This window comes from Varanus komodoensis, unplaced genomic scaffold (genome assembly GCF_004798865.1).
Source record: "Varanus komodoensis strain SLA01 unplaced genomic scaffold, ASM479886v1 scaffold4, whole genome shotgun sequence".
NCBI classification, from domain to species: domain Eukaryota; kingdom Metazoa; phylum Chordata; class Lepidosauria; order Squamata; family Varanidae; genus Varanus; species Varanus komodoensis.
Window position 1 is genome coordinate 45,425,029 of NW_025335941.1, and position 14,886 is coordinate 45,439,914.

The window sequence follows — 14,886 nt, forward strand, 5'->3', positions numbered from 1 at the left end:
TACAAGTCATGCAGAGGTAATCAGGACCTTTACTGGTCATATGCCTCCTCCGCCTTGTTTTCACCACTTCTACAGTCATTTAGATTTTGAAAATGAAAATGAATCATTCCCAGTTGCTTGTTCAACATGAAACTGGCCTTTGTGATGAATGGTGCTCTACCAAAGTTGACTTCAAGAAGCTAGATCATCTGTCTAGAAGTATGGAAGAGCTGCAGTTTCCCCTGGATCTTTACTCCTTTGAATCTTGAATCTTGAGTCATGAATCTCCTTTGAATCATGAATCTTGTTCCAGGGAATGAGGGTTTTGAGGGGTGTTCATGCGGGATATTAATTCGTCGGTTCTTCATTTGAAGATCCAGCTGTCTTGGACTTGTCCTTTGCCGCTTTGCCTACTTCTGCACTTCTTTCTTCCCTTAGGGATCCACAGCCTTATCTCCCATCACTAGAAGAAGGACATCAGTTGACATTCCTTCTGTGATGAGAAAGATGGAAGCTTCCTTTAAGACAGGGAGGGTGGCAAAAATGCATGTGTATTTTCTCAGCTACTCCATAAAGCTTAGGAATATGTAAAACAGAGAATAAAATGCTTACATAATGTTGCTGCTTAAGGATTTGGTGGGTTTTTGTTCTCTCTCTCTAGGACATATTACTGGCCATTATTAAGGACAGGATGTGGACCTTGATGGACCGCTATGAGGGTTTTTATTTTAATAGGTACTTTCCACAATGTCTTCAGGAAACACTCCAAACAAACTTTTTAAAACTGGAAAGCTGAATCATTTTAAAAATTCATCATCCTCATTCACGTACAAGATGGTTTTGTGGGACTCATGAGATCTGGGTTGTGTTCTTGGCTCCAGCATGAGCTTCCTGTGATGTTAGACCAATTGGTTTGTTTCCGTGTGCTTTCATTTCCTTCTCTGTAAATTAAGGGTCATGACGTTTGCTTACCTACCAGCTGTGTTGCCTGGGAATATATTCATTAGCATTTATTAATATATGTTAAAGAGATCTGCATAAAGACATCCTGCTAACATATTGCTATTTATGGATAATTGTTGAGGCCAGGTGTATTTCAAGGCTGAGAGTTATGCATTCTTGCAAAATATCAGTCTTGTTATCACTGGATTGCTTTTTGCAATCAATTAACCATACATGCTCCCTCAGTGCTAGAAAATCTTCAATGCTGTGCAAATAAGAGCAAACAGACTAGTAAGAAGGATTCGGGATTTATTGAATAGAATAAATGCTAATATTTAAGAAAGCAATGCAAATTTAATAATCCAATATTAGACTAAGGAAATAAGATCTGAGGAAATTTACTCTTGTACCTGAGAAAATCCAAATCAAAGCAGAATTCTTCCTGCAATTTGCATATACTTAGTTTTTATATCACTTGACACATATCATTTCAAGACAATTTGAAATGCATTTATTTAAAATAAATGTCTTCCCTGACTAGTATTTGTTTATTATAGGCTGGAATGAGAGGAAATCCAGAGGACTTAAGTTAGCCATAGAAACATAAGAAGAGCCATGCTGGATCACACTGAAAGCTTATGTAGCCCAGCATCCTGTTCCTGCAGTACCCAGCCAGATTCCCACAGAAAGCCCACAAGATCTGAATGCAATAGTACCCTCCTGCTCTTGTTCTTCAAACTGCCCCTGCAAAAGTGGCATATAGCCATCATGGCTAGTTGCCCTTACTGGACTTACCTTCCATGAAGTTGCTGCCCATTATTTTGTGGTAGTAAATTCAGCAGTTTAACCAGATACTGTGAAAACATGTGCTTCCTTCTCTGTGTCATGAATCTCCCACTATTCAGCTTCATGGGATGACCCCTTGAGCTACTCAGATATGGAATTCAGCCCTTGGGCTGAAAGAGGTTCAGCACCCAAATTCTGTGCCAAGCTAAGCCGGTGAAGCTAGAATGAATGGGTGATGTTTAAGTTCATGTATGAGTAAATATCCCATTGGATAAATTTGGTGCAAACTAAGTGAAAGAGTTTCCTTCATGGATCACTGCCTTGTTGTGGCAAAGGGGCTTGCGTAGCTCAATGAAGCTATGAACTATGCCGTGCAAGACCCAAGACAGACAGGTCATAGCAGAGAGCTCTGACAAAACGTGATCCACTGGAGAAGGAAATGGCAACCCACTCCAGTATCTTTGCCATGAAAACCCCATGGACAGTGCCAAAAGGCAAAAAGATACGATGCCGGAAGATGAGCCCCTCAGGTCGGAAGGTGTCCAATTTGCTACTGGGGAAGAGCAGAGGGCTTGTACTAGTAGCACCAGAAAGAATGAAGCGACTGGGTCAAAGCCGAAAGGACACTCAGTTGCAGATGCATCTGGTGGTGAAAGGAGAGTCCGATGCTGCAAAGATCTATACTCCATAGGAACCTGGAATGTAAGATCCATGAATCAAGGCAAGCTGGATGTGGTCAAACAAGAAATAACAAGACTGAACATCGACATCTTAGGAATCAGTGAACTAAAATGGACAGGAATGGGTGAATTTAATTCAGATGACCATCAGGTATACTACTGCGGGCAAAAATCCCTCAGAAGACATGGAGTAGCCTTCATAGTCAATACAAGAGTAGGAAAAGCAGTACTGGGATACAATCTCCAAAATGACAGAATGATCTCAGTTCGAATCCAAGGCAAACCATTCAACATCACAGTAGTCCAAGTCTATGCCCCAACCACTGGTGCTGAGGAGGCTAAAGTTGACCAGTTCTGTGAAGGCCTACAACATCTTCTAGAATTAACACCAAAGAATGATGTCCTTATCATCATGGGGGATTGGAATGCTAACGTAGGAAGCCAAAAGATAACTGGAATAACAGGCAAGTTTGGTCTTGGAGTACAAAATGAAGCAGGGCACAAGCTGGTAGAATTTTGTCAAGAGAATATGATGGTCATAGCAAACCCTCTTTTCCAACAACCCAAGAGATGACTCTACACATGGACATCACCAGATATTCAACACAGAAATCAGATTGACTATGTGCTCTGCAGCCAAAGATGGAGAAGCTCTATACAGTCAGTAAAAACTAGACCAGGAGCTGACTGTGGTGCAGATTATGAGCTTCTGGTTGCAAAATTTAGGTTTAAATTGAAGAAAGTGGGGAAAAGCACTAGGCCACTCAGGTATGACCTAAATCATATCCCTGATGAATATACAGTAGAGGTGACAACTAGATTTAAGGAATTAGATATGATAGACAGAGTGCCTGAAGAACTATAGACGGAGGTTCGCAACATTGTACAAGAAGCAGCAACTAAAGCCATCCCAAAGAAAAAGAAATGCAAGAAAGCAAACTGGCTGTCTGAGGAAGCTTTACAAATAGCTGAGGAAAGAAGGGAAGCGAAAGGCAAGGGAGACAAGGAAAGATACACCCAATTAATTGCAGAATTCCAGAGAATAGCTAGAAGAGATAAGAATGCCTTCTTAAATGAACAGTGCAAAGAAATAGAAGAAAACAATAGAATAGGTAGGACCAGAGATCTCTTCAAGAAAATTGAAGATATGAAGGGAACCTTTCATGCAAAGATGGGCATGATAAAGGACCAAAATGGCAGGGACCTAACAGAGGCAGAAGAGATTAAGAAGAGGTGGCAAGATTACACAGAGGAACTATACAAGAAAGAGCTTAACGTCCCTGATAACCACGATGGGATGGTCACTGACCTTGAGCCAGACATCCTGGAATGTGAAGTCAAATGGGCCTTAGGAAGTCTGAGCAACAACAAAGGTGGTGGAGGTGACAGTATTCCAGCTAAGCTATTCAAAATCTTAAAAGACGATGCAGTAAAAGTGCTACACTCAATATGCCAGCAAATTTGGAAAACTCAACAGTGGCCACAGGATTGGAAAAGGTCAGTTTACATTCCGATCCCAAAGAAGGGCAATGCCAAAGAATGTTCAAACTACCGCACCATTGCACTCATTTCACATGCTAGCAAAGTTATGCTCAAAATCCTACAAGCTAGGCTCCAGCAGTATGTGGACCGAGAACTTCCAGAAGTACAGGCAGGATTTCAAAGAGGGAGAGGAACTAGAGATCATATTGCCAACATATGCTGGATCATGGAGAGAGCTAGGGAGTTCCAGAAAAGCATCTACTTCTGCTTCATTGACTATGCTAAAACCTTTGATTGTGTGGATCACAACAAATTGTGGCAAGTTCTTAAAGAGATAGGAGTACCTGACCATCTTATTTGTCTCTTGAGAAACCTATATGTGGGTCAAGAAGCAACAGTTAGAACTGGGCACAGAACCACTGATGGGTTCAAAATTGAGAAAGGTGTTCGTCAAGGCTGTATACTGTTGCCCTGCCTATTTGACTTACATGCAGAGCACATCATGAGAAAGACGGGCCTAGATGAATCACCAGTTGGAATTAAGATTGCTGGGAGAAATATCAACAACCTCAGATATGCAGATGATACCACTCTCATGGCAGAAAGTGAAGGGGAACTAAAGAGCCTCTTGATGTGGGTGAAGGAGGAGAGTGCAAAAGTTGGCTTGAAACTCAACATTAAGAAAACTACGATCATGGCATCCAGTCCTCTCACTTCCTGGCAAATAGATGGGGAAGAAATGGAGGTAGTGACAGATTTTATTTTCCTGGGCTCCAAGATCACTGCAGACGGAGACTGCAGCCAAGAAATTAAAAGACGCTTGCTCCTGGGGAGGAAAGCTATGGCAAATCTAGACAGCATACTAAAAAGCAGAGACTTCACCCTGCCAACAAAAGTGCGTATAGTCAAGGCTATGGTTTTCGCAGTTACAATGTATGGCTGTGAAAGTTGGACCATAAGGAAGGCTGAGCACCAAAGAATTGAGGCCTTTGAATTGTGGTGTTGGTGGAGACTCCTGCAAGTCCCTTGGACAGCAAGGTGATCAAACCGGTCAGTCCTAGAAGAGATCAACCCTGACTGCTCTTTAGAAGGCCAGATCCTGAAGATGAAACCCAAATACTTTGGCCACCTAATGAGAAGGAAGGACTCCCTGGAGAAGAGCCTAATGCTGGGAACAATAGATGGCAAAAGAAGAAGGGGACGGCAGAGAATGAGGTGGTTAGATGGAGTCACTGAGGCAGTTGGTGTGAGGATAATACCAAGACCTAAATCCCTAATACACATGCATTCATTTATATATTTTGTGGCTAGCTTCAGATAAAGCATTCTGCATTGCAACTGGTGTGTTACGGGCCTATGGATTGAGACTGAGTCACCAACTGTACAGCGGCTCACCTAAGAAAAACCCAGTGATTAAAGGAACAATTTTATGCATGTGTTAATGGAAGAGGGTCCTGCAACTACCAGCATTGCCCAGCCAGCCACACTGGTTCAGGAATGCTGGGAGTCACGGGGCTTTTTCCTGTTTCTATATGCACATGCATATTTACATGTCAACCTTTCTTCAACCTGGCATTCTCTGGATTTGTTTTGGGACTACAACTCCCATCACCCCCAGCTGGAATGTCCAGTGATCTGGAGTAATGGGATTTTAAATCCAAACCATCTGGATGGAAAGAGGCTGGGCAAGGCTGCCATAGAGTTTTCACTGTCTTCCACTGCAAGTTGGCAGGATTGTCTGACACCAGTCGAAAAGTAAGGCTCTTGCTATTTTTAGCACTGTAATCCTGAACTTCTGATATATGAGAAAGTTCTGTGGATTTTACAAGTAGATATTACTCCTGATTGGAAATTTAACATAGTTTGTATGGGTTTTTTCCCACTAGCTGAGCATGTTTGCAGTGTTGTGATGAACGGATTGATTATAGCCAATCTCCAGAAGCAACATGACTTCCATGTTTGTCGATTATCCAATTTAACACTTAAGCACAAAGGGCATGACATACCAGATACTGTATAAGCCCCACTGAAATTAATCAGGGCTGTGCAAATGCATAGGAGATACTCTTCAAATTGGGATTATTTCTTCTTGTGTTTACACTGTTGGGCACTCTGACCGTAGGTTACAGTTCACAGTCATGGAGTCATATGGCTGGAACAAATAAAGAATTATCTACTGACAGATCACACAAGTCTTCCGATTCCAAGTTGAATGCAACTTTGGCCTGCAACGGCACATGGAGAAACCAACTTCCCTGTCCCAACTTTCTTTCTGCTGACACGCTCTGCACCCATGCCAGATGGTCATGAGGCCTGCTGCATGGGATGATCCAAGGTGATTCATGAGGGAGGAAGCTACCAAGAGCTACTAGCCTTGCTGGTCCATGCTACCTCCTTCGTCAGAGGTGGTGCACACCAGTTGCCGAGGAGCTTGGGCAGGAGGAGGTCTCACACCCATCCTGCCTTGAGCAATCCGGCCGGAAGCTGTTTTGCCACCATGTATATGGAATGTTGAAGTAGATGGACCTTAGGTCTGATCCAGCATGGATTTTCTAATGTGTGGGAAGAGTGGGATCCCAAACAATTAAAGGAAGGCAGATCATGGATACAATTCCCCTTCCTCATACTGACACCCGCCCCCTCCCCCCACACACACTACTATTATTGAGCTGTTTGTAAACATTTCTGGCTGCAAGATGCTTACTTGGAAGACACTTCCCTTCCCTTCATTATTGTATTCATTGTGAATTACAATAAAATATTAAATAGGCTAATAGAGATATAGAGAAAGGGGTTTTTTTGATGTCATCAGATGGACTGGTCCTTTGCAATAAGTTGAATTCAGGAAGGTAACTTGTTGTTGATGAGTGATTGCTAACTGCAGCCAAGGCAGGGCACTTAGAATATCTCTGATCATCTCAATCACAGCATTACCATGAGTTGCACTAGTTGTTCTCTGGGCTGCTTTTGAATTTGATCTACCCTCCATCTTTTGCTGAAGTGGCCAATGGATTATTTTTCTAGATGAATTCCCCAGCTGGGTTACCAGCATGTAGAGACCTGTGATGATCCTGTCAGCTATTCGCAGCAGAAGAGGACCAGATTATGCGCATTGGGTAACTGAGTGTTGTGGTGATCATTGCTACTGGTGCTGCATGAGTCATCAGTGATAGACATTCCTGTGTTGAAGCCTGGAGCAACTCCATTCTGGAGCAGGTGCCTCCTCAGATGACTATGTAGTAACCTTTCTTACTTTCGATCTCAGAAGGTTGGTCTTCGTTTATTAGATCTGCATCCTACTTGTTCCTGCAAGGGTCTCAAGGCAGTTTACATAATCCTTTCCAGTTTATCCTCACAGCAGCCCTAAGAATCAGTGTCTGGTCCAAACACAACACAGTGGTTGGGTGAGGACTAGAACCTGGATCTTCCTGAGTCCCAGTCCAACATACTAAACTGAAGTTTTGGTCTTGAATTCAGAAAGATAGTTGTAATTGCACAATTGGATGGGATACGTTTTATTCAGCCTTCCCCAATCTGGTTTCTTTCAGATGGTTGGGACTACGACTCCCAGAATTCCTGACCATTGGCTATGCTAGCTGGCACTGATGACCATCCAAAACATCAAGCACAAAACACCTAGAGGGCACCAGGGTGGGGAAAGCAGGTTGCCTCTTTAGCAGCTTACGTAGAAGGGCTGAAAAAAATGAGAGCACTGCCTTCTTGTTTCCTTTTGTAACAAGCATCTCATGTTTAGGCAGGCAACTGAGAGAGGCGGCCAGTGCTGGGCTTGCTAACACATTGCCCCTGCAGAATTCATACAGCTGGAAACACACATAATTTACAACTGCCTTCCCCAACCTATTGTCTTCCAGGTGGTATGGGTTACAGCTCCCAGCATTCCTGACCATTGGCCATGCAGGCTGGGGCTGGTGGGTATTGCAGTCCTCAAAAACTGGAGAGCACTAGATTGGGAGACACTGCCTTATGGTGTTTCAGGATTTGGGCATACACCATTTTCCAGTCCTATGTATTAAAACTAGATTGTGCTGGTTGTATGAAACCTGCAGATTCTGGGACCATACACAACTGAAGCTGCTGCAGGAGAAAAATTTCTTTCAAGCCCTGCTTCCCCAGAGCATCTGATTAGTCACTGTAGGAATCAGTAGCTGTGCTAAGTGGGCCCTTGATGCGATCCCACATGGCTGTTTTACATTCTTCACTGGGCCACCTAACAGGTCTAAGGGGCATCTTTGAGGTTTTCATTGTAATCAGCCGAATCCATTACTTCACAGAAGTCAGACTAAGCCGGTTCAGGCTGCTTATGCGGACGTACGTGCGGGGAATCACGTTTAAGATCTCCAACGCGTAAACGGGCCGCGTTTCATCCCCATCCTAAATAGTTTTGCACGAAAATGATCTCTGCTTCTGCGTAGTCCCTAAGAGCAGTGCCTGTTGCTTGGAAGGAAATGCCATTCAAGTCCTTGAGGCCGTGGGCCACGGCGGGGCTGCAATTTGGCAATGGCACAGCTTCCATGCCGCTCTGCCCCCCCCCCCCCGCCCCGAACGTGATCCGCTGAGAATCCGAGCATGCCGCGGATGCGGGAAGTCATGCTGCCCAGCTCCATCCTCCAGCAATCTGCCCTCGAGACTCTCGCTTTCCTCAGGAAGCGGGACCGGCCGAAGGTACCGCTGTAAATGAGTGTGTGCGGGGAGTGGGTGGGTGAGCAAGTGACGTGGGGGGAGAGAGGCGTGATTGGGAAGGAGGATGTGGGCTGGGGAGGTTATAAAAGGGCCGAGCCCGGGAAACTCAGTGCCCTTTGGATAACTGCCTTGTGCTTTCGATCCCGCTCTGCCTGCGGGAGAGCGAGAGAGGCGGCGAAGATCCTGCCGGCTGGAAACTCTTCTGCGGCGCCGCGGCTGGCCAGACCTGGCGTGGTTGTTCGGCCGAGGGGCGCCCCAGGATTGACTCGCGCGCGGAGCGGAGAGTGCTCGCTCGCTCGCTCCTACCGGCAGCTTTCCGAGCGTTTTGGGAGGAGGACGACATGTTTGGCTGGGGGCTCCCTGGGGCCATGCTGGGCGGGCTGCTGGGATCCTGGCTCCTTCTGGCAGGTAAGTGCGGTGCTGCTGAAGGGGGACCCGCCCGGGCTGGCGGCCCCTCCGCCTCCTGGACGCGCGCGCCGCCCCATCGCCCTGCTCCTTTCTGGACCCGGCCGCGGACGGAGACTGGGAGCAGATGCGAACGCTGCCCGGTGGGTCCTCCCGGGTCCAGCCAACCTGCCTCGCTGCCGCCGCTGCAAAGGCTGTCAGGTTTTCTTTCGCGTATCAGGCGCGGGCGCTTCGTAACACCTTGCGCTCGCTTCGCCTCTCCAAGGAGTTTGCTTGGAGAAGCGCTTCCTCCTTTCTCTGCCGCGCTCAATTTAAGGAACGGATTGCTCCTCCGGCCACACCAGAGGAGAATGCCCAGTTGGAAAGCCGTCGGAAGATCGGAACCGGAGGGCTTTTGTTTTTCATGTCAGACCTCCGCCCACCTCCACCTAGTTCAGTAAAGCAACAGGTAATAAAGGGAAGAGCGGGAGAGCCTTACACGTCCGAATCCTCTTAGATCGAACCTGATTTTGGCCTCTCACGTGTTCACCGCGAGGGATGTTTTGGGAGGTTTTCTTCCACCCAAACACGACTTCCGAGTAAAGTGGTCGGGATGCCGATGCGAGTTGCTCGACTGCAACTTCTCTCCAGGAAAGCTGCGCGGATCATAACGGATTAATGACTTGTGCCCGTAACTTGCATGTACCGACGTGCGTGGCCCTTCCGCGTGAACGTTTTTAAAAGTCTTGCTTTTCATTTCCTAGAGAAAAGGATGCACCCCACCCCGGTTCCTCAGGAGCCCGTCTGTCCCCGTCCCCCCCACCCCCTTGTCTCCCTCCTAATTCTGACACTTCTAATGGTCAGATCTGTCTACTTGTGCTGGGAAGAAATAAGGATGGACTTCTTAGGATGGGGCACTAATGTTTCTACATAGGATATGAGGATATGCATTCTCCGCCACCCTGCGGGTTATTATCAACATATTAAAAAGGCAAACCAGATCAGAAACGGCTGGAACATTGAAAGTTTGCTCCTAGGAAGTGACCCTTATTTTCTACCATGGCATGGGTCTGAGAACCCAGGGTTGGAACGATCCAAACAAGCATGAGGCTCCAGCCTATAGGAAGGGATGCTGGGGCTGGCATCCTTAACAAGCAGCAGAAAACGTTTCAGTGGAATTTAGTTCCGAATCCACATATTTAGGATAGTGCTGAGCTCAGGCTAACTTGCCTGCAATGGGCCACTTCCCGTGTAATTTGGGACTGGGCTTAGTGAATGAATCTGACTTTTCATTAGGAGAGGATACTGCAGGTGACCAGCTTCTGTTTCCAACCCAACACCACAGAGAAGGTCAACACATCAGGAGAGGGAATCATGGTATGGCATGTCATCCAGATTTGTTTCCTTCACTATACCAGCTCACTGCCAATGTTGTGTGAAATGAGACCAATGCCTTGAAGGAAAGGGTAGGGACCGGGCATGGCTGCTCTGAAGAACCAGCTCTCCATTTACCTTAGCACTGAACCACAGTAGAAGGTAGCACCCGGTCTTTAAAATACTGCATTGCATACTGAAAATAGGGAACTATTGTACTTGGCAATTTGGAGAGGGAGGTTGGAAAACTGATCTGCAGGACCTGGTCATGGGCAACCCTGGTTAGGATTAGAAGGGTGGCAATGGCACCAGCACCTCTTTTCTCTGCTTTAGAGTACCCTTCTCCAACCTGGCACCCTCCAGATAGGTTGGAGTACAATTCCCATCATCCCCAGTCAGCAGGCCTCCATTGGTGAGGTTGGTGGAAGTTTCATTCCAACCCATTTGAAGGGTGTCGTGTTGAGGGATCTGGTCTAACTTCTTGGGCACGCTCAGGACAGATCTAAGCAGGGCTTGGTGGCAAGGAGGACGATTTCAGGAGTGCAATTTATTCTCTGGTGTTGCATTTCTGTACCAAGACCTGTGGCACAGTGGAACAGAAATTTCAGTTGGCTTGAGACTAGTCAGTATTTCCATTCTAAATGCATTGAAATGGAAATTTCATTGGTTAAAAATAAAAGTTGCTTTGTGATAAAGACAGCACGCCTGGGAACAAGTGCCACGCAATTCCGTGCAAACGTGCTTGCGGATGAACGTAGAGTTCGGTAACTGAAGTTTTGCTCTTACATTGCATTGTACTAATTTGAACACTAAAGGCATTTTTACAGGTGACAGGGACTTTTGTGTTTAGTTATTTATTTACATTTTGTTCATTTCTTTGATTAGTTTGCTTGCCTTGTTCTGTAATGTTCTGTAAATTTACTTTGAATGTGTACTGAACTGAAAAGGGGCTCACTTTCATAATTCATAAAATCACATCATAAATTAAATTCCTAAATGTAAAATGTGAATTTAAATTCATAAATCATTGTTTATGAGGAGAGCAAATTTCTGAGTAGACAGATAAGGGCCACATCATATCTTACTGGTACAGTTCAGCCAAAGAATGGTGCTAGATAAGTGATAGAATTAAACATGCTCATAAAACTTTCAGTTTGGACTGCAATTGTGTTTGCCAGTGTAAAAGTATGAACAACAGTCATGCATCCTCAAACATGTATACATGAATTTGAGGGCCCTGATTACTATGTGGTTCACTGATATGCATTTTGTTATCGTTAATACTAATGTATGTTTGCAGGCATTCTTACCATTTCAGATTTAAAGTGACCCTTAGGCTACACTCCCATGCACATTTACCTGGGAAAAAGCCCTACTGAACACTCTGTGACTTACTTGTAAGTAAGCATGCTCTGCTCAGATGTTCAGCTGGGCAATGCTCTGTGTTTTATACAGATGTACACATAAGATGTTTAAGATTTACACGCCTGTAAAATATAGATGTGCTAAATATCTGTTTGGAAACAGATATCCTATAGATAAATTTAGATAAATAGATTTATCAGAAAGATGAAATGGATGGAAGCTAGATTTAGGTGCCACTGGTCTAGCAGACGACACCCTCCTCTGTATGGCATCCTCTCAGGAACCTGATGGGTGAGCTGTAGTGTGAGAGGAGAACCTATGAAAGTCAGGTAGAAGTGCCTTCCTTCCACCGCAGGTAGCCCTTCGAGCCAACCCAATGGGTTCTTGTTTAGTGTATCCTTTGTGATCAATCCATAATTCCAAGTGATGCAGTTTTAGAGGCAATGTAGAGAATTTGTAAGTATTACAGGAGCATTTCAGGGAGAAATTTAATATTTTGTCTTGAGTTTTCTTTTCTTGGACCCAGAGTGCATGGAGACATTTCCTCATATTTATAGTGCTTTAGCTGGATTTCCTTTGGGTTACACAATGTTAAGAACAATGTATTAACTGAAATGTGTATGAAAAAGTGACACATCTTGGAAAGACTACCTGTGCTGCAGTTGACGCTTAAAATGAGTTCTGGTAGACTACTTGGGCATAATTAAATTTAGGCGGACATCCTCTGCATAGTTACTTGACTTTAGTGTGTTTTCAGTTAAGACTTCTACTGTGCAACCACCTTACTTCATTAACTGAATTTTACAGGGGTTCAGGTATCATCATTTTTGCTTGTAGCTTTCCCACCATTGTTTTCCCACCGTTTTGTCTATCTTAATAGAAAAAAAGTTAAAGAAAAGCTCATACAGTCGAACAAGTGGCCCACCCCTGCAGTCCCAAACTGCCTTACTACTTCTACAAAATTCAGCAGTGGTAGTGATTAGAAAGAGCTAGCAGAAAGCAAAATAGTCCCTTCTTGCAACCACTGCAACGCTGCCTCTCAGCAGCCACCCACCACTTCACCCTCTAAGAAGCTGTTTGGGAGCTTTTCCTGTCCACTATTCTATGGTTGCATTTAAGTGGCAGATTTGGTGGTCGGCCAGAGGAGTGTAGCTTATGGGATAGTCTGGAGAAACAGTAGAGCCTTCCAACACCTACAAGTTGGTATGGCCACACTATACATTTGATTGTAGGGCCAGCCCTTCTGGAAGCACCCATAGTGCTTCACAGGACATGTGGTTACCATGGTGGTTGGGCTGGGGTTTTTTTGCTTTGGTGTGCCTGACAGATGATCAGACACATGGAGGTAACTCTCCCCATTCCTCCATCACTTTCGTCCTCAGGTTCTCCAGGTGGTTTCCCAGGGGACACCATGGGGATGAATGAGGCTGCATTATCGCAAGCCGAGTTTGGCTCACCACAGCTGTCGAGCAGTCTCTGTTGCGTGAACAGGGCTCATGCCCTGAAGTGCAGCAGAGAGGATGGGGGCACCTCTGATCAGGCACCTCCTGCCCCAGAGGGTATGGCTGGAGCCAAAATGGGGGGGGGGGATCAATTGCAGAAGCGAGCAGCATCACTCAGCAGATTTCTTCCCCCATCCCCTGCATGTCTGAAGAAAGAATCTCGTGCATGGTGAGGAGAACCAGCTGGCCAGCAGTGCTTGGTTTGGGGCAGTGCAGCTGATTCCCCACTTACCCTTCCTTTCTTGCTTCCACTGGCGAGAGAGATACCCCTAGTCTGGCCCTGAGCTGAGCACCTGTTTTGCAGGTGGCAGCAACAAGGGGGAGGGACCATTCACCCTCCCCTTCTCACTTGCCAGAGAGGCATCCCCAGCCAAACACCCGTGAAGTGAGAATGGGGGCAATGGGGGAATCTGCTGAGCAGCGCAGCCACCAGTGGGGAGCCACCACCAGGCTGATTCTCACCCCGAACACTCCCATGTGGGGCTTCCCTCAAGCATGCATGTGGGGCGGCAGCAAAGGAATCTGCTGCCCAGTGCTGCTCTTTCCTGCAGCACCACCCAGCTGATCTTCGGCCGAGCAATTCTGCAGCCCTGCCCAGAAGATATTTAGGGCAGGAGGTGAGCAGAGCAAGGATGCCTCCGAAAGCCACACTAGACAGCAGCCTTCAGTGACACTTTCTGGATAGCTGCTTGGGAAGAGTAGCAGTGGGCTCCAATGCAATGGCAAAGAACCACCACGGCTTGCCAAGTTGTGCAAACCCAGCCGGTGCAATGATTTTCACAGTATCATTAGCTACTTGTTGAAAAACATCTTGAAGCATTTTTCATTAATGCCAATGACCCCTTCCCCACCCTGTAGCTCAAATGTTTCAGTACTCTGTTAGATGCGGCACCACAATTCTACCCATCGCCTTGGTGCTTCTCAAGGAGAAGCTTGTACTCCAGCAGCAAATGTGGCATTCTGTGTGAAATGAAGCAGCTCAGAGGTGGATTGTTGTGGTTACAATAAGAGGAAATCCACCGCAATGCAGGTTCCAGCTGATACAGTGATACACTCCTCTGGATTCTTCAGCTGACACTATAAGTAATCACTATTTAAAATGTATGATTTTGGTTTAGCCATTCATTTATCAGTACATCGATACCTTGCTTTTTCCCTTTTGCAAGGAACCAAAGGAGCCTTCTCCCTTCCCTCCTATTTTATTTATTTATTTATTTATTTATTTATTTATTTATTTATTTATTAAAACATTTTTATGCCGCCCCATTCGCCGAAGCCTCGGGGCGGCTTACAACATAGATAAAACAAGTTAAAATCCATATAAAATAATCTTAATTAAAACTCACATTATAAAATAAGCCGCCCTGGCCAGATAAAATTCAATTGTATTTAGCATTTAAAATGTTGCTTAAATAAAAAGGTCTTAGCCTGGCGCCGAAAAACAAATAACGACGGCGCCAGACGGACCTCTCTGGGGAGCGCATTCCATAACTTAGGCGCCACCGCTGAGAAAGCCCTTCTCCGAGTAACCACCCTCCTAATTTCTCTCACGGAGGGCTCCCGGAGAAGGGCCTCTCCCGCCGATCTCAGGGGGCGACTGGGCAAATATGGATGTAAGCGCTCCTTCAGGTAACCAGGACCCAAGCCGTTTAGGGCTTTATAGGTCATTACCAACACCTTGAATTGGGCCC

The 14,886-nt window shown here is 45.7% G+C and overlaps 1 protein-coding gene across 2 annotated transcripts in view; it reads left to right on the forward strand.

The window, feature by feature from the left end:
- The first annotated feature begins 8,687 nt into the window (after nt 1-8,687).
- The window catches only part of FLT1 (fms related receptor tyrosine kinase 1), a 147,655-nt gene continuing 141,456 nt past the window's right edge, over nt 8,688-14,886 (forward strand). For both annotated transcript variants that reach the window (XM_044441355.1, XM_044441356.1), the window contains exon 1: nt 8,688-8,978. In XM_044441355.1, the coding sequence (XP_044297290.1) occupies nt 8,912-8,978 (67 nt within the window). In that variant the 5' untranslated portion in view covers nt 8,688-8,911. The remainder of the gene's footprint in view (nt 8,979-14,886) is intronic.